The sequence below is a fragment of the Lepisosteus platostomus genome, chromosome 25 (genome assembly GCF_059453375.1).
Source record: "Lepisosteus platostomus isolate fLepPlt1 chromosome 25, fLepPlt1.hap1, whole genome shotgun sequence".
NCBI lineage: Eukaryota > Metazoa > Chordata > Actinopteri > Semionotiformes > Lepisosteidae > Lepisosteus > Lepisosteus platostomus.
In genome coordinates, this window is record NC_142635.1 from 5,745,127 (window position 1) to 5,767,261 (window position 22,135).

At 47.1% G+C, this 22,135-nt stretch overlaps 2 protein-coding genes and 1 long non-coding RNA gene across 4 annotated transcripts; 2 read left to right on the forward strand and 1 right to left on the reverse strand.

Moving 5' to 3' along the window:
- Window positions 1-1,799: 1,799 nt before the first annotated feature.
- On the forward strand, window positions 1,800-5,731 carry LOC148640929 (receptor-transporting protein 4-like). The gene is made up of 3 exons (XM_088620047.1): window positions 1,800-1,960; window positions 3,382-3,547; window positions 4,566-5,731. The coding sequence occupies exons 1-3, from the start codon at window positions 1,951-1,953 to the stop codon at window positions 4,918-4,920; spliced, it is 531 nt and encodes a 176-aa protein (XP_088476173.1). The 5' UTR covers window positions 1,800-1,950; the 3' UTR covers window positions 4,921-5,731.
- Window positions 5,732-6,331: 600 nt separating this feature from the next.
- On the reverse strand, window positions 6,332-8,821 carry LOC148640930 (uncharacterized). Of its 2 annotated transcripts, XR_015930440.1 has the most exons (3): window positions 8,418-8,821; window positions 7,424-7,647; window positions 6,332-7,330 (listed from the first exon to the last, which is right to left on the reverse strand). It is a non-coding gene; the product is annotated as an uncharacterized LOC148640930 (long non-coding RNA). The 2 variants fall into 2 exon arrangements; XR_015930439.1 differs by having other exon boundaries at window positions 6,332-7,647.
- A 3,354-nt stretch (window positions 8,822-12,175) lies between these two features.
- cd3e (CD3 epsilon subunit of T-cell receptor complex) lies at window positions 12,176-19,458 on the forward strand. Its single transcript, XM_088620046.1, has 5 exons — window positions 12,176-12,580; window positions 15,100-15,315; window positions 15,662-15,799; window positions 17,634-17,689; window positions 18,564-19,458. Exons 1-5 carry the CDS (start codon window positions 12,514-12,516, stop codon window positions 18,615-18,617), a joined length of 531 nt encoding a protein of 176 aa, XP_088476172.1. The 5' UTR covers window positions 12,176-12,513; the 3' UTR covers window positions 18,618-19,458.
- The last annotated feature ends 2,677 nt before the right edge of the window (window positions 19,459-22,135 follow it).

Genomic DNA, 22,135 nt, shown 5'->3' on the forward strand with positions numbered 1-22,135 from the left:
AGACTGCCAAACAGGCTCACAGCTGCAACACAAACTCATCACTATCTGTGTCTTCATTAAAACTATTACTATTGTATTAAATATGATAATGTAATATTTAGAATATTGTATTTTATAATTGTAATATTATCAATATGTAATATGGGCTCATCAAAAAAGTCTAGAGGGATGATGGCGTTAAAAGCAGAACTGTAGTCAATAAAGAGGATCTGGGCATTTTGCTGGGTGCTTCTACGTGCTGAAAGACATCAGGGAACCACAGGCAGACAGTATCATCCGCTGACCCGTCTGCTCCAAATGCAAACAGCCATGGGTCCATATGTGCATGTTAGACAGGAGATTGGCTACAAGTCGCTCAAAAACCTTTATAACAACAGACATCAAGCCTCCTGGTCTGCAGTAATTGAGGGAGCTCACAGTGGAGGTCTTAGATCCCGCCATTACAGTAGCAGTGCTGTAGCTCAGCCTACTTAAGAGATAGCCTGGAAATACCTGTAAAGATGAGAGCTCGGTGTGGCTCTTGACACATGAAGAAAAACGGTCTTGCATCGCGCTCCTGCACGATGAAGGGGGGCTGGAGGAGGTGCCGTCTGCTGCGTGTTGGGCTTTTGTGTGGCGAACCCGCAGTAGGATTCATTCAGCCTGTCTGGGGGAAAGCAAGCAGCAGTTGGAGCAGTTTGTGTCCTTCAGTGAACAGGCAGAAGGCAGGACACTTGCTGTGGGACACCAGTCCACCACACACACACACGAGCCAATCAACCCACCAGCATGTCTTTGGACTGGGGGGGGGGGGAACTGGAGCCCCCGGAGGGAGCCCACACAAACCAGGGGAGAACATGCAAACTCCACCCAGACAGCACTGCAGGAACTGAACCCAGGGCCCCAGCGCTGTGCCACCGTTCCTCCGTCAACAAACCTCTCTGGAATGAAAATGGCCTGACGCGCGTGTCCAATGAGCTAAGCAAGACCTCCCTTTTTTCAAATCCACCCTTTCCGCAAAGAATCCCATTTCCATTAAAAAAACAACAACATTTAGCTAGAACACGTGACATCTGTGCATGGGTCTGAATACCGAAAGTCAGATGAAGCCGTTTCCACAACTTTACAAGTCATAGAAGCCAGAATACCGAAGTCAGTCTGTAAGCACTTGGCTGAGGTTCATCAACGTGTTCATAGGCTCTAACCCTGTCGGTGCCGTCTGTGGCTCTGATGACAGAACTCTGTGAATCTCCCAAACTTGATAAGATCTCCGAAAACCCATCATCTGTCTCATACAGCCACCTGCCTACCCGCTAATCAGACAGACTGCATGCCAACTTAAATAAGTGCCTAAGAAATTTAAAAACAAATGAGCTAAATGTTTACTAAAAGTTAACTTCGTTCCGCAGGTGAGGTTCTCGTGCTTGAAATTGTGTTTCATGCAAATATGCTCAACTTTTCAGACACAAATCAAACCCAGCAGTACAATCACACAAATATTTGTTTTCACTGAACAGAAGAAAAACCACAAAAACAAAATCAGATGTTCCCCCCCACCACCACCCAGTGATGAACCAATCGTCTTAAAACATGTCTGTGAAAACATATTAAACATTTCGGAAATTCTGCTTCAAATCTCTTTGTAAACAAATCAGAACATTGCACATGATGACACTACACACTTCATCCTTGCAGTGCGATCGGGTCGAATTGCACGGTACTGGGCAGTTCAATAGCGAATTGATGGCAACAGGGCTTGCTGGCAGAGAACCAGGAGATGACTCAGAGTACTGGAAAACGAAACTCACCGCGTTGCTTTCAGTTTCCAGTCTCCTTATGTAGGGAAATAGGAGGTGCGTAGTTCAGAGGCAGGGTGTTTATTTAAGCCTGGCATCCGTTTCTAAACAGTTCCCAGGATTGTTTTCTTCATCATCAGAGGAACACCTTTCCACTCAAAGAGCATCAGGGACCATGAGCTCAGGTACGTTACTCGAAATACAGTATCGGGTGAGAGGAATGCGTTGGGGACTAATTAATCAAATCCGTCATTGTTCAAGAAGGGGAAAAAAGTACCTACAGAGCCGAAAACAGGTGTTTTTGTTACAGCGGTTTAAAGGGACTCAATCCAGTATCACCTCAAACTCCCGATTTCTATAGTACGATGTTTTGATAACATTTTACGATCATGAAACACTGGGTACACTACTGTATGTGGTCATTTATTTTCAAATCTTTAGGAGAAGATCAGTTTAAAGGTTTGGCTGTACACGGAGGTTTTAAATAATGCTCATCGCAATTCTGTGCGTTTGTTAAAAGTACATTTTAATCACAAAAACGATCTTAAAAGCACAAATTTAGTATCCCGTGGGCCAACAGCTCCTCTGGACAGCAGATCAAGTGGAGAAGTAAGAAATTACTTTACTGATTTAATCAAGGGGGGGTGGGGGGGGTGGGGACGTTTTGTCCAAACTGGAATTTAACCATTGGATCTATAATGACCAAGTAGTCAGGATCTCGGTTTTAACTCCTACTGCACAGTGTCTTCGGTTACCCTACTGGGAAGACGACTTGGAAACTGTGGTTCACAAGGGAAGAGCGCCAGTTCTCTTTATCGTATTGTAACGCTTAGCCCGGACTCCTTTCTACTTACTTACCTGTGGAAGGATCTCTTTAATAATTAATGAGATCCCACTCTCCTCCATCACATCCCAGATAAATCAGAAGAGTCAAACCGCAGCATAAGAATAAGAACGCTCGCCTCCTGTGAAAGGGGAACTCCCAATTTCTCAAACCGGTTATCAAAATCTCGGTGCCAAAATAAAATCATGGACGGTATAGAAAACTTTGACAAACCCTGAATCAAGCACAAAATCGTGAACTTTGTGGTATGCTGCAAGTCGCCGTGTTGTCGCAAAACCCTGGTCTCACCCCGTGCGAGAGCACGAGAGTTTCTGAGAACTGCCATGTGCCCTTCCTGCTCACTAGTCACCATTATGAGTCATGCAACGTGATGGGTGGGCAAATAAGTACAAGTTCTGCAGCAGACATTTCCAGCGTGATCTGTACGTAGAGCTAACAAGTAAGTAGTATTTGTCTGCAAAACCGTCTCGACTGGAGAGCAACACTTCTACCGGATTAAAAGAGATGTATTCACAAGTCTGCTTGTTTACGGTGTTATAGGGCAGCTTCTGTTGCCCTGTTCTGAATCAGACCATGGCGCTGTGGATACCTCAAAATTCTGTTTCGTGCTGCAAATCGGTGGTTTTACAAGTTTACTGTGAACATTTTAGTTGCATTGTGGTTTGAAATGCACTCATCAGTGCCGATTCTCTCTCACCCCAAACCATAAGAGCATTGCCGTCTCCTTTTTACACCTCTTCCCCTGTTCTGACCCCCTCTCAGACTGGAGCCCCTCTCTCTGGATGGAGACCTTCCAGGACCTGGTGGACCAGGAGCTGGACTACAATGACAGCTGGAGTTTCCAGTTCAACTACGGCCTCCAGCAGCAGCTCAGCAAGGAGGAGAGGCGGCGGGGCTGGAAAGTCTACTGCCCCTGCGCCCACGGCCAGTGAGTACCGGGGCCTGATGGGAAGCTTTGGTCACCCTAGTCATGTGATGAGTTCCTGGGTAGAAACAAGGAAGTGTTCACAATCGACTCATCACCACTTCCTGTCTGAGTCTTCACTTGCGGCTTCCTGAAGTGCAGCTTTTTTCTCCCCCCTCCAATACAAAAAGAGAAAATACAACAAACAGGGGTATAATACACATACAAATATCACAACAGGACAGAAAAAAGGTAACAGGAAAAAAATAAGTTAATATGCCAAAAGATTTTTGTAGACCATCTCACCCAGCTTATTTTGTTTCATATATCTGAGTAAAGCTTAAATGAGTTAGAAAATTCTTTAAAGCACACAGGAGTGTTTTTAACTACACACTAAAGTTAAGCAGGTGTGAGCCTGGCCAGTACCTGGATGGGAGACTCCTGGGAAAAACTAAGGTTGCTGCTGGAAGAGGTGTTAGTGGGGCCAGCAGGGGGCGCTCACCCTGCAGTCTGTGTGGGTCCTAATGCCCCAGTATAGTGACGGGGACACTATACTGTAAACAGGCGCCGTCCTTCTGATGAGACGTTAAACCGAGGTCCTGACTCTCTGTGGTCATTAAAAATCCCAGGGTGTTTCTGGAAAAGAGTCGGGGAATAACCCCGGTGTCCTGGACAAATTTCCCCCTGGCCTTTCCCAGTCATGGCCTCCTAATAATCCCCATCTCTGAACTGGCCTCATCACTCTGCTCTCCTCCCCACTGAGAGCTGGTGTGTGGGGAGAGGACTGGAGCATCATCCAGGTGGGGCTGCACACTGGTGGGGGTGGAGGGGATCCCCATGACCCGTAAAGAGCTTTGAGTGGAGTGTCCAGAAAAGAGCTATTGAAGTGTGAGGAGTTATTATTATATAAAACTTTGCCAACATGAGGATGACATTTACCATTATCGAACTTCGTTTGGATTCGGAACCCCCAAGAACAATACCCTTAGAAGTGCAATGTACTCGAACTGACCCAGGCCGACCCCCTCTTCCTCTTCCTCAGGTTCGAGTGCTCCGAGTGCTCCCGCACCTGGCCGTCCGCGCGGGTGGTGCTCCTCTTCCACTACCGGCTGCGCGGGGGCGGGGACCACCGCGGGACGGTCGTCATGCGCCCCTTCGGCCAGGCCTGCAACCGCTGCCACGGCAACTACATGCTGCCGGGCTTCTCCGACGGCGAGGCGGAGGAGACGCTCCTGCGGCTCCTGGGCAAGATCAAGAAGAACTGCTACGGGGACGACAGCGACGACGACGACGAGGACGGCGGCTCGGCCGGCTCCGACGCGGTCCGGACCAGGCCTCACCAGAAGTCGCTGTGCGAGGCCTGCAGTCAGGGCATCTGCTGCCTGGACGATGACTAGCGCCACCTGGTGCTCGGAGGAGGAATTACAGCCTGAACACGGCGAAGGAGTTCACGTAGCTGGTGGCTTGAAGGCAGGAGGGCCGATTGCAAAAGACTGATCATTTACCACCGTCACAAAAAGTTAGAGAGCGATATAGACAGCAGTATAGAACACAAGTGGGACCAAGGATGACATGAAAGCACATCGGCTTATTAAACAGCTTCACGCAGCTCTCTTCTCTACACAAGACAACCCATCCATCCATTTTCCCCAACAGCTTCTTCCCATTCAGAGCATCAGGCAGGAGCTGGAACCTATCCCAGTATGCAATGGGCAGAAGGCGGGTACACCTGGGACGGGACACCTGCCCATCACAGGGAACGCACCCCTACCTCAGGCTAATTTTTCCCAGAAGCCAATTAACCTACCAGCATGTTTTTTCCCCCCCGATGGTGGGAGGAAACCAAAGCTCCCAGCGAACACGCAGACTCCACCCAGACAGCATCCCAAGTCTGGGATTTGAACCCAGGGCCCCACCCATACGAGGCAGCAATGCCAACCACTGCGTCAGTGTGGTGGCCCAGTCCAATCCATTATGGTCACCAATTAATAGGAATGTTCTTGCGTATTGCCTTGCACTGCAACGTATATAGTTGTACAACTACTCTGCGTAGCCCTCAGGGGACAGCTTACAGTGTCCGTACTGTTAGAAAAGCACATCAGCTCCCCACACCTGGGGGGCAGTTCTTAGTTAGCAGCTGTTCTGTAAAGGAAGGTTAATATTTTGGCATGAATGGTACTTAAATAAAATTTTCTATACAGAAAATAAGGATACTGCTTTTGGATCGGAATTCAGCTTTCTTAAGCTTTGCCATTTCTGGTCATTAGGTCTGACAGCTGCCCTGTCCTTGTTAGTTGTAGGTATTGGGATATTTTAGGAGTGGACCTCGACTCCAGGCCTCTACGTTAACATCTTATCTAAAAGGTCAAATACCTGAAACTGAAAGAGACTGTACAACCGCCTCAGGACATCGGCACCTTGAGAGACCATTGTCACGGTGAGATCGCACCCAGCTCTAGGAGAAGCTCAGATGAGACTGTTCCTCCCCACACCAATACAATCATTCTCTAGCCATTAAACAAAAAACCCTCAATATGACAATACCTTTTATGATGGGGGGGGGGGGGGGGTGGGTGGAAACGTTTGACAGTTTTCAGATTTTACTTGACTTGTGACAGAATGAACTATTACATGAAAATTGGGCTAAACCACCTCACTACATGATAAGCTCCTGGTTAATTAATAAAAGCTCATTTACAGAAATGAGGAGCTGGATGTCTCAGGGGATTGTACTAGAAGGACCACCAGCTCAATATTCCTACCATCTAGAAATCAGTTCCGGCAGAAAGTTACATTCCATCAACATCCTCACAGCTGCTTCCCAAAAAGAAGTGATCTCTTTATTCCAGGACTTGTAAAGTCATTACAAGTTAACCATCTTTTTCCCCACCCCTCTAGAAGAATATACTTCCAACCTCCAAAATCCCAAATCGTAAACATAAAAATCCTTCCGCCCCTCCGAGTGTACCTGACCCCTTGCAGTTGGGGGTGCCCCGAGTGTCCCCAATGTCATTTTCCATTGTTCAAGACAGATTTCCTTGCTCATGGCTTCCGTTAAAGGGAAACTGCAACACTACTTTCACATTGCTGGGATAGAAACAATCAGCACTGCGAAGCGCATTTCAAACCACAATGATAGGCCACAGTAACCTGTAAATTACAGGTTTTACATCACAATTTCCAGGTATGCGCAGTGCCATGTCCCGCAATTCAAAATGAGGCAAAAAAAACAAACTACCAGTGACAGTGGTCTTATCCCACTGTAAACAAGGAGGCTTGTGAAGCCATCTCTTTTAATCCAGTAGAAACATTGCTCTTGCTTCCAAGACAGTTTTGCTTACAAATACTACTTGCGTTAACTCTGCCTGCAGATCACACTGGAACATTCCTGCGGTGAAATGTCTGCCGCACAACCTGTACTTGTTCGCCAGTCCACCCCATGACATTCATCAGGAAGGGCCACACGTCAAAATCCATGGAAATGCGAGTTGGCAACAAAACAGCAACTTGCAGTACTTTTATAAGGTCCACGGTTTTGCGCTTCGTCTGGAATTGCGTTGTACAACGTCCATGAATTTGTTACCGGGATTCGATAACCGATCTGAGAAATTGGGACTGCAGTTCCGCTTTAGATGAGCCGTCGGATCCCGGCCTTCCGCAGCAGATGAGGCTGGCCTGCTCATCCCAACTTGGTTGTGTTGGTGGATTTATTAATCCATCCACCCACCCTTGACGTCTCAGTTTTCCTGCCGTCTTCTGGACATGGGGTTGGGAACTCCAGTGAACGGACACTGCATGCACCACAGTCTACAAAAAAAAAAAACTCATTAAAATGTGCTCAAATAAACTGTCCCACAACAAAAGCCATTGGAACTCATTGCACTTAAAGACAAGCAGTACACTGTCTTAGTGGTCAGAACCGCTGCCTCGCAGTGCTGGAGCCCTGTGATCCACTCCTGGGGTACTGTCTGTGTGGAGTTTGCATGTTCTCCCTGTGCACACATGGGTGTCCACCAGGTGCTCCTCCCACTGTCCAACGACATGCTGACGAGTTCATAGGCTCCTGTGGAAATTGACCCTGGCGCGAGTGTGCGTCTGCATGTGCCCTGCAATGGATTGGCATCCTGTGCGGGAGGAGAGAGGAGAGAGGAGAGAGGAGAGAGGAGAGTTGCACATCATTGAGGAACATCTCTATAATCCCCAGGAGAGACAGCAGTGCACTGCGCATCAGGGATAAGTGTCCTCTCCTTCCTCTTGAGGGCAGACTGTTATACCCGGGCTGGAAGCAGCGCACAGATTCCCCCTCGCTGTGAGCAAACGTGTGACCAAGGCCAGGCTGCTTGGCCATTCAATCAGACACCCACTCATGCAATCCACCTGCCACTCCAGTCAATCTGTCTGTCCCCACGTTTACTCTCCAACTCAGTGGATTTTCTCTGGTCCCACTGCCTTCACCCAGCACTCCTGCTGCAATCCGGGCAGCCAGTCCCCTACCCCCTATCCAGACAGCACCCACCCAGTGCACTTGGGTTGTAGCCCATCAGCCTTCCACAAAGCTACTTAGCAGAAAAGAATTGGCACATCACAGAGGACAGTCTCTACAGCCTCAAGAGGAGACAGCATTGCACATCATGGATAAATTTCACCTCCGTAACCTCCACAGAGGAGACACAGTATTGCACATCATGAAGGAATAACTATTAGCACCTGTATTAATTTCTTTTGAGGCTCGGTTTAACAAGGAAGCAGAAGGTGACATCCAGAATCTAGGCTACCTAACTTCACCACCTTCTTGAAATCCAACACTGAATTATGCTGAACTGGAATGCTACTTAATGAGTACCCAGTGAAACATTAAAGTTTAACCCCGGCAATCATGCAATGGAAGTCTTACCCGTCTTCGAGAGAGACTCGGACCCCGACACTGCCACGGGGCCCGTGGGCGCAGTTATCGCCAGCCTCTCGTTCTCTCAGCCCGCTTCAAATAACGGCGAGAAATCCGTACTCTTTCCTCGTCTGGGCTGGGCTCACGGGCGAAACCGCCACGCTGCTCGTAAAAAGCTTCCAGACTTGAAGCCGCCTGCAACGGGCTCCCCATTACAGACCACGGGTGGGCTTGAGGCGTGATCACAAAAACTGACACCCAGCCCCGGCTGAGAGTTTCACCGCATTCAAGAGTGACCAGACATACAGTATGTGAGGGGAGAAAGAGAAAGGGGGGGGGGGGGGGGTCACGTACGGTATTTATACGGTATTCTAGTGCTCAGGAGAGGAAATGACGTCAGCTGTGATTGCCAATTACCGACATCTGAGTCTGATTGATTTCGCTTGTCACCGTCCTTCCCGAACTTTCGTTACAAACTCCATTAAAAGTCTCCCTAAAACACGCCTCAAGAAGAAAATAAATCTGGGATGGGATAATGTTATATCTCTGACCAAAGAAAACAAAATTGTGCATCCTCAAAAATGGGTGGAATGTGTATAGAGACCCAAGGCTAATAAAAAAATTACAATTCTGCTTTCAGTTTTGTATGGAAGCTTATGAGCGCCACGGAGAAAAAAAATGCGTTTAAATGAGATATGTTTTGCTTTTAAAAGAGAAAACATTATGTTAAGACGCGATAATTACTTCGTGAACTAATATACTGTATTACTATCTTGCAATATACAGTATGTGCAAGGTAGCATTGTCTTTGTGCAGATTAATTAGTCTAAATGTGCTGTTGTACTGGCTTTGGTGTACATGAAGCAGAAAAAAATGTGCATTCCTGCGTTAAACGCGTCTTTTTCACCATTTTGAGAAAAGCAGAAACTACACAAGTGTACAAGTGTTACAAGTGGTGTAGTCCTCATGTGAAACTGAAGAAACATGTCCTGTACATACTGTTGGTCTGTACCAAAGCTTTGAACACCGAACACAATACTTGGCCAGTAGGACTGTAGATTTACTGTTATTGGTGACCGATCGCCGAAATCTCAAGAGCTTTTAGCCTCGGCTTATTTCAAATACATTAGACTTTGGAGTTACAGAGCAAAACGCGGGAAACGTGTCATTTAAAGGGAGAAAAAACAGACGCGAATGCAAAGAGATACGGGAATCCCAAACAAAATGAAAAACGACTGCAGGACGGCACGCAAGCAGTAGCTACAGTAGCAGAGTAATGCATTTATGAAGAGAGATGTTGCTGATAGTGTTTGCAGGAATCTCGTATATTGGAAGAGTGTCGCTTGAACGCCAAATAAGCTCCCGTAAATAAGTGTCTATACTTTTGCGTCCTTGCTACTGATTTTGATGTTTTCACAGCACTCCCTCTTGGGGGGGATTTTGGCAAACTGGCGCGGTGCAGGGCTGGACACGGAAAAGCCTCACTTCTGACCCATTAAAGATCTGTGCAGGACCGTTAAGGACAGAGATACGAGAAAGAGGCCCCTCCATTGCACACGTTGTGGATACTGTACGTGACTACTCCCAGCTCCCACCCCAAACGTGTTTCACTACTGTATGTAGAACAATTGAGCACATGAATTATATAACAGAAAACTTGTATTAACCAGCTTTGAAGAACACATAATAAATCACTTACAAACAAGAAAAAGAGACACGCATTTGACAAAGATTACGTTTTTTAACATGGCAAGTAATACAGTATGAGTGAAACGCGAATCTGTTAACGTCCAGTGAAACATCTCCGTGTTGAAATAGACTATGCGGGTTGTCTACCGTTTTGTAGGTATATGGATCTGGCCGACTCCAAACCAAATGAAATACAAATGCGTTATTACAGTGAATGATTTGGCGTGTCCCTGTTTATGGATCACTTATCCTGCTCGTCTTTTCTGCGCTTCCTTTTCTCAGTGCCCGATGGGTAGCCCTTTCGGAGCACAAAATTGCGTTTACCAGCTGCAACTGGATTCCAATTTTGAATCATTACGACATAGTTTGCAACGCAAGCAGGAGGTCTCGGAACATTTATTTTTCCGCAGAGACCAAGGCAGGACAGGACAGCTTGTCTCCTTCCCAGAGCAAAGCAATCCCGTTGATACTGTATCTTCTGGGACTGTAAATGAAGCAGAGACATATCAGAGGATCGATGAGGGCAAATCGCTGTGCATTTCAGACATTACACACTTCCTGCCAAGAAAACTTTGTAAATGTACGGTGAATATGTTCAGGAGAGAGTTTTTTTCTTTCGGCTGAATCACTGATCAAGGAGCAGAAGTCTTGTGTGGGCTTAAAGTTCTGGAGGCGCCCAGTACTGTCTTGCCCAGCGCTTTCTGTGATTGCAATTCCACGGCTCTGCCACCGGAGGGCGACAGACGCCCACACTCTGCTGTCGACTGAAGGACTGTTCCAACCGAGTCTGCCGTTAACGTTAAGAACTGTATTGTGTTTTTCCCGTGAATCAACCGGTTGTCAAGTAAGTAGGACCTTCCAAAATTAAATCCTTTTCTTATACTTGAGGCTTGGAGTTGGCTTGCAAAGTTCAGGTCCCTTAATTCCAAATGAGCAACACTGAGAAGGCAGACAGACTGGGCACTGTCTTTCATAAATAATTTCTTATTATCACAGTTCAAAATGTTTACAAATCCAGCTGTTATCTCGCTATTCTTGGTACAGGCAGTGAGAAACAGAATCCCAGTTAAAAGGTATTAAACTGAAAATTTCTGTGCATCACTGATTTGCAAAGTACACATAGGGGACACAGTTATAGTCATGTAGTGTAGCACAGACCCTTCTTTTGGCCAAACACACTACTCTCACACCATTTACACACATACAACACCTACACACACCATCCTCACGACACTTACAGTACACACAACAACATTTACACACGTAACACCCCAGTACATTGTCCATACTGTACACACACGCCCACACGCACTGTCCTAGATCACACTGTCACACCCAGCGCTCCTGGGAAAAACACGGCCACACACACAAAGCATTCATTTTTCTTCCTGCTCGGTAGAGATCTGCATTATTTCTACAATCTCCAGCCTGTTTCCTCTGTGAACATCTCCGCGGGTCTCAGCGCGTTACAGGCACAATGACTTGACAAATTCAGTACTCATTCATGCTAGTCCAAGCCCAGCTAATATCGTGAGGTCCCTTATATACCAAACCTTTATATACCTTTATAGATCACACACACTGTACTCACACCCATGTAATAAATGTGTCTTCTCAGCCCTTCACTAATTATCAGTTGAATTAACTAATATTCACCCAGTGTGTCTATTTACAGTGATTGCAGGCCTACAGGAATCAACGTGTTTTAAAGTGATTAAATGGGCAATGGTCAGCTGTATAAAATCAGGCTTCCCTGACTTGTCCTGCCACAATGACATCTGAAGCAAAGAGGGCAGATGACAAAATGCCAGGCACAAAAGGGAGCAGGCAAAAACCCAACAGCATCTTTTGCGCCACGCAAGGCTCTGCTGCAGGTGCTTGTGTAGAAGGGGGGTTATTTGTGCTCTTGGGGACGGCGTGTGTGTGTATTTGTGCATTTGTGTGCCGGGGGGCTTGTGAAACCCACTTCCAGGTTTCGTAACTCTGCGCGCCATTGTGCGTGAGCATGGCCTTTGAGGTGGTTGGCGCGCTAATCTGAGAGCGCCGCGCTCATTATTTTTAATAAGGCCCCCACTGTGTCGACGACAGCAGCTGAAGACAGCTGAGATGTTCCCGTGCTGATAAGCTCTCGGGGCGCATTGTCGCAGGCCGCCTCAGGAACAATCGAGACTGCGATCTCGTGGCGGCGCTGAGCGACGCGCCCCACCCCCACCCCCCCCAGCCACCACCGCTTCCTGCCCTCGCCCCGAAGCCAGAGACCAACCTCCCTCCGGCAGCACAGCTCGGCTGCTCAAGCCTTTCTCCAGCGCGGCCCAGAAAACCTCCCGGTTCTGACCCGCTCCGGACCCGATCTCTGACCCCCTCAGGGTGTGAAGAACCAACAGACGGCTGCCGGCGGAAGAGGCCAGAACCCAGGATGAACAAGAAAGCCATCTTCTGTCTGTCCTTCCTCCTCCTCATGGCCGCCCAGAGCCAGAGTAAAGGTAAGAGGGACTGTCGGGACTATCCCTCTCGATCTTCTGCTTAGATCTGCGGTGTCGTTTGCTTTTTTTTTGACAGCCTGATCGATTTATGGTGACATTGAGATTTAATATGACAGCACAAATGATTTATTCGCAAATCTTCTTCTTTACTTTTAAAAAATACTGTCATTTCAGGGTTGCATTAAATTATGCTCATATACCACACACAGAGCCTCATATTTTCGATAAACAGTCACAGGTGATGGTATGGAGCCTCCATTTTGTTGGATCTCTTTAGAGTGCTTACACAACCTTACTTACCGATACAGTGTCAAAGTCATGGAGCTCTGATGAGCTCTGGCGAATGCCAGTGAGTATCCCAGCTGAGCTCACTGGGCGCAGCTCAGCAAGGGTGCAGGGGAGTATCTGACAGTCTGTCCGATACAGCAGCCCAGCTCTTTAACAAAGGTGGTCTTCCTTTTCATGGCCGTCTAGAGTCCAACCTTCTAGGACACCTTCTAGACTCCAGACTCCTTATCGGTTTCATTTGTTAAGGTTCTGGTCGATCGACAGATGTATTGTGCCTGTTTTTTTTTTGTCAGCTCACTGAAAATAATATGCGTACTGCTATTTCTTCTGAATCCGCGTCTTAATCTTGTAACGTAAGACAAGGTCAATTCTGAAGGCATTATACTAACATACCAACATTTTTATATTTAAATATCTGTGATGAGAACTCTAACCAATATGCTTTACCGAACCATCTTTCATGGTGCTGGTGTGTTTTCAGTCCTCTTAAAGTACTTTAATTTTCCATTTTTGGGATGACCAAGGAACACTGCTGAGCTGTCCTGTGCTTAACGTCTTCCAGTGACCAGATCTGACGGAGCTGCTAGAATTTGAAATAGTTTCGATTTAGTAAGGTGATCAGAACTACAGAAAAATAAGAGACAGAAATCTCTTGAGCGTCTTTACAAACCAGCTCTGGTCCCTGTTGATACGGATTCTCATGTTTCCTCACATGGAAGAACAATTAGGAATTTTTAGGAATTACTTTCCTGCTCCAGCTTCTTAAATGTTTTTTTTTTGTTGTTGTTTTCAGTGTGGTCAGACATTTGTGTGCAAAGAATGTGTTTTTTTCTTTTAAGAAACAAAATACAGTATATATACATTTGCATCCCTATCAATTCTCCTGAAATATAACAATCTTTTCACAATTTAATTTCTAAAATATATACAACGTGTTAGGCATAGAGATGTGCATGTACATGGTTTCTTTAAAAATAAATTTTTAATATGCTTACTTATATGTACGGAAGATCTTTTTTGGGGGCTGTTATTCTGTTTTCACAGAAAATCCGATCAAACGGAAGAAAAACGAAATAATATTTCAGGGCATCTCAGCTGAGGAGGAAGCAGCCAGATGCCATTAATACAGAATTCGAAAAAAATAATTAGGATTTGTTTTTCAACCACAATATATATATTTTTCTATCTTCGTCTAACTTTGATCCGCTAGGCCAGGACCGGTCGACTCTGTCTTTCTTGAAAAACTCATTTTGAAAAGACATTTTGAACAAAAAATTCGCCCAATCAAATAATTACGAAATTAAGCGTTCTCGGTTGGAATAACGGGTATATCTCGGTGGGCCTGGAGTTTCTTTGCATACAACAATGCATCCAACATTAAAAACAGCTCATTGTTTTCACTAACAGGGCCCCCGTGATAAATGCACCACACGTTGCATTTATCATTCTGTAAAATAATTCACCCGTCCATTTTCTAACCACTTAATCCAACACAGGGTCATAGGTCAGCTGGAGGCTATTATTGTAAATAATCTTTTTTCTTAAATGCAACTGCAGTGGCGTTGTCCCTGCTGTCTACTCCTGCGAAAAGCCAACAGGAATGTATTGTGCCTTTTAGAACTGTAGCGAAGTTAACAGTCAGTTTACGCTCTTAGTGGATGCACAGGTAAAGAACCAGTGAATGCTGAAATGGTGGGAGAGGCCCTGTTTCTGTGTGTGTGAGATCATGAGAGGCACATTGAGCAGAAACAGTCCATATTCGGGCTGCTTATCTGCAGTTCACAGTGGTCGTTCTCCATATAAACGGGCTGGAAATAAAATCAGACCGGTCTGTGTGGAGTGTGCTGGGATAGGCTCTGTCTCCCCCTGTGACCCTGAATTGGCTGAAGCAGCTAGAAAACAGAGGTTTGGTCTTGGCCAGAATGCTAACACTTCACGCTCTGTAAAGCATTTCTAGGGAAAAAGAATAACCGAGACTTGTCTCTTATCAGCCTCCACACAACCCACGATCTGTGTTGGGAGCCTCTTGCCCTGATATTTTTGTCAGTTTAAACGGCAACTCTTTCACCAGTCATAGTCAAATAAGATAGAAAATTAAAATAAGGCAAAAGTCACGCATAAAAGAAAACAAAATTAGCTCAGATACTTTACATGCTTATTTGGCCAAGTATTTAATGATTATTAAATCATTATTAAACCATGTTCCGGTTTCTTTCTTCTTTCCTGTGCAGAGCTGGTGGAGTTCTGGAAAACTTCAGTCACCCTTTCCTGTCCAGAAGATTCAGTCTCTCAAGACTCTACCAGTTATATCTGGAAAAAAGATGGCAGCGAAATACAAAATAAAGAACAAATCCATAGGATTGAGAATTTCTCCGACAAAGACAAAGGGCTGTATTCCTGTATCCCAGAGTCTACAAATGTTTACTATATTTATGTCAAGGGAAAGGGTGAGTTGGAAATGTTTTAATAATAATTGTTAAAAAGTGAGATGCAACCTGTACGTAACACTGTCCCTCTTTCGGTGTGTGTCATAGAGACACAGACTCTCGGGGTCTCACTGTCCCTCTGTGTGTGTGTGTGTGTGTGTGTGTGTGTGTGTGTGTGTGTGTGTGTGTGTGTGTGTGTGTGTGTGTGTGTGTGTGTGATAGAGGCACAGATTAGGGGTCTCACTGTCCCTCTGTGTGTGTGCAGTGTGTGATAGAGACACAGACTCGGGGTCTCACTGTCCCTCTGTGTGTGTGCAGTGTGTGATAGACACTCGGGGTCTCACTGTCCCTCTGTGTGTGTGTGCAGTGTGTGAGAACTGCTACGAGCTGGAGATTCAGACAGTGGCTGGTCTGATACTGGGGGACCTCCTCGTGACGGGAGGAGTGGTCATCATCGTCTACTACTGGGCCCAGAGGAAGTCAGGGTCAGCACCTCTTGCCCCAGGTAAGAGAAGAGACTCCTACTACAACAAAACTAACCTTACTGTACCCTGCCAACATCTTCTCCACATCACACTCTATCATGCGATACTGTCTGTCTCATCTCATTTTTATCATTCCTGTTACGTTCTGTACTAGCACTATGTTACAGTGCTTGCGGTATTACTTTACAGTGTACAGTAGTTTCTGAGTTATCCTGGAAAAGGGTGTCTCCTAAGGATACAATAGTGAGCACGTATTCAACATTTTAATGCTTATTAATGACGTTAGATGACAAAAGACTTAGACACATCAGCAGTTAATTATTAACTTCCCCAAACAGTTTTAATTTTTCTCCCTGAAGACATGTTTGTACTATAATCCTATAAAAGGTGTCACAGGCCTGTTTCTACCCCAGAACCCCATAAACAGTGTGTCACTAACCTGTATCTGCCCCAGAGCCCTATCAGCAGTGTGTCACTGACCTGTATCTGCCCCAGAGCCCTGTCAGCAGTGTGTCACTGGCCTGTATCTGCCCCAGAGCCCTATTAGCAGTGTGTCACTAACCTGTATCTGCCCCAGAGCCCTATCAGCAGTGTGTCACTGGCCTGTATCTGCCCCAGAGCCCTATCAGCAGTGTGTCACTGGCCTGTATCTGCCCCAGAGCCCTATCAGCAGTGTGTCACTTGCCTGTATCTGCCCCAGAGCCCCATCAGCAGTGTGTCACTAACCTGTATCTGCCCCAGAGCCCTATCAGCAGTGTGTCACTGGCCTGTATCTGCCCCAGAGCCCTATCAGCCGTGTGTCACTGGCCTGTATCTGCCCCAGAGCCCTATCAGCAGTGTGTCACTGGCCTGTATCTGCCCCAGAGCCCTATCAGCAGTGTGTCACTGGCCTGTATCTGCCCCAGAGCCCTATCAGCAGTGTGTCACTGGCCTGTATCTGCCCCAGAGCCCTATCAGCAGTGTGTCACTGGCCTGTATCTGCCCCAGAGCCCTATCAGCAGTGTGTCACTGGCCTGTATCTGCCCCAGAGCCCTATCAGCAGTGTGTCACTGGCCTGTATCTGCCCCAGAGCCCTATCAGCAGTGTGTCACTGTCCTGTATCTGCCCCAGAGCCCTATCAGCAGTGTGTCACTGTCCTGTATGCCCCAGAGCCCTATCAGCAGTGTGTCACTGTCCTGTATCTGCCCCAGAGCCCTATCAGCAGTGTGTCACTGACCTGTATCTGCCCCAGAACCCTATCAGCAGTGTGTCACTGTCCTGTATCTGCCCCAGAGCCCTATCAGCAGTGTGTCACTGGCCTGTATCTGCCCCAGAGCCCTATCAGCAGTGTGTCACTGGCCTGTATCTGCCCCAGAGCCCTATCAGCAGTGTGTCACTGACCTGTATCTGCCCCAGAGCCCTATCAGCAGTGTGTCACTGGCCTGTATCTGCCCCAGAGCCCTATCAGCAGTGTGTCACTGGCCTGTATCTGCCCCAGAGCCCTATCAGCAGTGTGTCACTGGCCTGTATCTGCCCCAGAGCCCTGTCAGCAGTGTGTCACTGGCCTGTATCTGCCCCAGAGCCCTATCAGCAGTGTGTCACTGGCCTGTATCTGCCCCAGAGCCCTATCAGCAGTGTGTCACTGGCCTGTATCTGCCCCAGAGCCCTATCAGCAGTGTGTCACTGGCCTGTATCTGCCCCAGAGCCCTGTCAGCAGTGTGTCACTGGCCTGTATCTGCCCCAGAGCCCTGTCAGCAGTGTGTCACTGGCCTGTATCTGCCCCAGAGCCCTATCAGCAGTGTGTCACTGACCTGTATCTGCCCCAGAGCCCTATCAGCAGTGTGTCACTGGTCTGTTTCTCTTTTCTTCTTGTAGCGTCTCGTCCAGGGCGTCCTGATCGCCCCCCACCGGTGCCCAACCCCGACTATGAGGTAACGGTCTTCACTCTGCTCACGCCGTCGCCGCTGGGGAAAGTTTTAATGCATGATCAGTTACAGAGTACCTGTCAGAAGGGATGACTTTATTGCTCTAATAAGATGGGAGACATTGCTTTAAGTAGCTACTTCGCCTAGTAACTGTGTGCACATCGTAAAGATAACTGCAGCTCGATCTTAAACTTTCCCCCCAGCCTCTCCTTCGTTTTAAAAGGTCATCCCTTGCACGTGTAACCTGTGACTGTAATCGATTACCAGCACGTTCACGACGGGCCGTCCCACCTATATTCTTCGTCTTTGCTTGGTTGTCAAAGGGGGCTGCAGCACCTGCATCAATGCAGGATCGATTTAGCAAATCACTTCCTGGGGGAGGGGTCGGGTCACACCGTGCATCGTGCCGGTACTGCCCTGCTGGAGCGACTCCCTCTCCAGACGCCTCAAGTGGGGCTCTGTGTACCCCGTGTACCCCACTTGTCCCTTGGATGGGGGGACCTAGTGACCCGTATGGACGGGCGATACAGAGTCGGATCTGGGTGGTCCCGATCGAGGGCTGCTGCTGGGGCTTGAAGACGTTCGGGGGAACGTGACAGTAGGGGAATCGGTCAAGTGAAGGCGGGACACTGTAGGAGCCGTGTTTAAAGCTACAGAGACCAGGATCGGCAAAACCGGTCGTTCCAAACTGGCCCGTTTCCAGGGGGGTCTGGAGAGCGAGGAACGATCTGACGCGAAAACCCCCCCACCTCCGCTAAAGCACAGGGGCAGCTCTGGGGTCTGCGCTGACCCCAGTCTGGGGTCACCCCCCCTAACTCTTGGGGATCCCAGCCTTCTCCCCTGCGCGGCCGGTGTAACCCTACTCCCTTCTCCTCTACAGCCTCTCCGGGCCGGTGCCCAGGACTTCTACAGTGGACTCCAAAAGAACCACTAAGATGTTCCTCCCAGTCCGACCGCAGCCTTCCCAGTTCGTTCCTCCCGGTCTCCGCCCCTCCTCCTGAAACCAAGAGCCGACAGCCCGTCCTTCGGCGGTCCAAGGTCAACCCGCCGCCCGGTGAAAGAGACTCCAGTGGTGACACCTCCACGAAGTCTCCGCGTCTCTCTCCATCTCTCTCTCTCTGCGCCGCTTCCGAGAAACAGCGAAACGCCGTCTGTCGCTCCCGTCCTCCGGCCGGGGTCTCGCCTGACATCTGCGGGGCAGGGGGGTCGGGAAAGGCCGAGGAGACCACCGGCTGCTGGGGCAGGACCTCATGCGTTCAAGTGGGCCTCTTGGCTGACGGTTGATTTATTTCAGCCAGCGGTCGCCTGAAGGAGACGGCGTCTGTTCGCAGTCCGATAAACACGCCTGCTTGTCCCAGCCGAGAAGTTCGGGGCCTGTCTACTGACACAGCGACTTCAGTCTGGTACAAGCGATGTCTGTCACAACTATTTCGTTAAGTATTTCGAAACCCTTTGGATATGTGTTATACTGTACTTTGGGCTGGGAGGTTTTATATAGTATTACCCTTTACAGTGAGTGCAATGAGTTTTTTTTTAAAACCTGGTTTCACGCAGTATGTATATACAGCACGTGCTCGTTTCTATCAAATAACTTCAGGCAGAAGCTCCGCTTGAGCTTTTAAATCTAAATGACAATTTTGTTTTCACCTTTCTTTGGCTGTGTCAATTGTTTTACACCATTTAAAGAAATCTTTTCTTTTTTTACAATACCTTAGCATACAGTATGTGTTGTAAATTGGGCTAACAGTTTTATTAAAGTAATTCATTTGAAAAAATATGGTTTCGCAGAGTATGTTTACTGTATATATAGGTTGTCCCTCTATATGACATTTTTGTTATGCAGAAAATATGATCAGTGCAAAACATACTATATAACAAGGTACTATATAATCTAAAGTGTTAACATTTCAATTACCCAAAACGAAACTTGCATTGTGCTTAACATTTTACATTTCCAACCTGCAAGGAGTTGCTAGCTCAGCCCCGATAGGTTAAGACATTAAATCTTTAACGATGAAGATATTTAATTACACTTTGCTAAAATGGTCGGTCTGCTCTGATGTGACCGAGTACATAGCGATTCGAAAGCGAAATTCAGAAAAATCAGTCCTTTTCGCTACAAGAGGCTCCTTGGCTTTCAATATGCATTAGCTATTGAATTAGTACTGAATTTCAAAAGGCGAGTCTGTCATTTCTGCATCCCGAGAACTTCATCGTCGGTGAGCCGCGTGTCCGTGTGTGGACACTCCCTTACATTTCAAACCAAACAACGCCTTTCTGTTTCTTACTCATCCACACCGTGGCCTTGTCCGAGAGATCTTCGTCTTAAAAATGAAATTCCCATTGGATTGAATTTCGAGAAGTTTTTCGCAACAGAACAATCGTTCATGGGATGCTAATGGCAGGTTACGAATTCCCATTGGATTCCATTTCAAGAGCGTAGGTTTTTTTTGGACAGGAATTGCAGACTCTGGTGTTCGGGGGGCGCTGGCGGCACCCGATCTGTTTGGGATCAGATCCCGGTATTGGCCGGGTGGTACCCGCTGGGTGGTACGGGACCCACAGTACCTGTCTGGTTGCACACACATCGGCCGCTGTTGACAGGCCCGAATTCCCATCGGATTCGAATTTCAAGAACTTGGTTTTTAACAGGAATCGGAGATTCTCTTGGGCATAGGGAAGCTGTTGACAGGTTTGCATTCCCATCGGATCTGATTTCACACGCTTCTTACTGGGATAGGAGAGTGTTTTCATTGACAGGTTTAGTGGGGAAACTTGAACTGTTCTAAACAGATTCTGAAACATCGCTGCAAGTTTTGTCTTTTTTCAGATCATTCCTATAGAACGCCTAATGTAGTGGAAATCGAAAGAGACAGTCGACTTTCAAACTGAAGGGCCCAACGGTCTTTTCAGTGACATCTGTAGTCTTCCTCGGGCTTCATCAGCGCGTTGGCAGAGACAGTCTGACATGATGGTGGTGGAGGCAGAAAGTCTCTTTGGTGTGCAGAACGAATTTCCACACAGAGAGGGGGTGAATCCAGGATTCTCAGATCCTTTCAAGCTCATTATTAAGTGCCAGTACAGTTTAAACATGGGAAAAGACCAATTTGTTTTGGATTTTAACTGCGTTCCCTAGTGCCAAACACACAGTCACCACATACAGTGCCTTGCGAAAGTATTCGGCCCCCTTGAACTTTTCAACCTTTTGCCACATTTCAGGCTTCAAACATAAAGATATACATTTTTTATTTTATGTGAAGAATCACCAACAAGTGGGACACAATTGTGAAGTGGAACGAAATCTATTGGATTTTTGAAACTTTTTTAACTAATAAAAAAATGAAAAGTGGGGCGTGCAAAATTATTCGGCCCCCTTGCGTTAATACTTTGTAGAGCCACCTTTTGCTGCGATTACAGCTGCAAGTCGCTTGGGGTATGTCTCTATCAGTTTTGCACATCGAGAGACTGAAATTCTTGCCCATTCTTCCTTGCAAAACAGCTCGAGCTCAGTGAGGTTGGATGGAGAGCGTTTGTGAACAGCAGTTTTCAGCTCTTTCCACAGATTCTCGATTGGATTCAGGTCTGGACTTTGACTTGGCCATTCAAACACCTGGATACGTTTATTTGTGAACCATTCCTTTGTAGATTTTGCTGTATGTTTGGGATCATTGTCTTGTTGGAAGATAAATCTCCGTCCCAGTTTCAGGTCTTTTGCAGACTCCAACAGGTTTTCATCCAGAATGGTCCTGTATTTGGCTGCATCCATCTTCCCCTCAATTTTAACCATCTTCCCTGTCCCTGCTGAAGAAAAGCAGGCCCAAACCATGATGCTGCCACCACCATGTTTGACAGTGGGGATGGTGTGTTGAGGGTGATGAGTTGTGTTGCTTTTACGCCAAACATATCGTTTTGCATTGTGGCCAAAAAGTTCGATTTTGGTTTCATCTGACCAGAGCACCTTCTTCCACATGTTTGGGGTGTCTCCCAGGTGGCTTGTGGCAAACTTTAGACGAGACTTTTTATGGATATCTTTGAGAAATGGCTTTCTTCTTGCCACTCTTCCATAAAGGCCAGATTTGAGCAGTGTAAGACTGATTGTTGTCCTATGGACAGACTTTCCCACCGCAGCTGTAGTTCTCTGCAGTTCATCCAGAGTGATCATGGGCCTCTTGGCTGCATCTCTGATCAGTCTTCTCCTTGTCTGAGCTGAAAGTTTAGAGGGACGGCCAGGTCTTGGTAGATTTGCAGTGGTCTGATACTCCTTCCATTTCAAGATGATCGCTTGCACAGTGCTCCTTGGGATGTTTGAAGCTTGGGAAATCTTTTTGTATCCAAATCCGGCTTTAAACTTCTCCACAACAGTATTACAGACCTGCCTGGTGTGTTCCTTGGTCTTCATGATGCTCTCTGCGCTTTCAACAGAACCTTGAGACTATCACAGAGCAGGTGCAT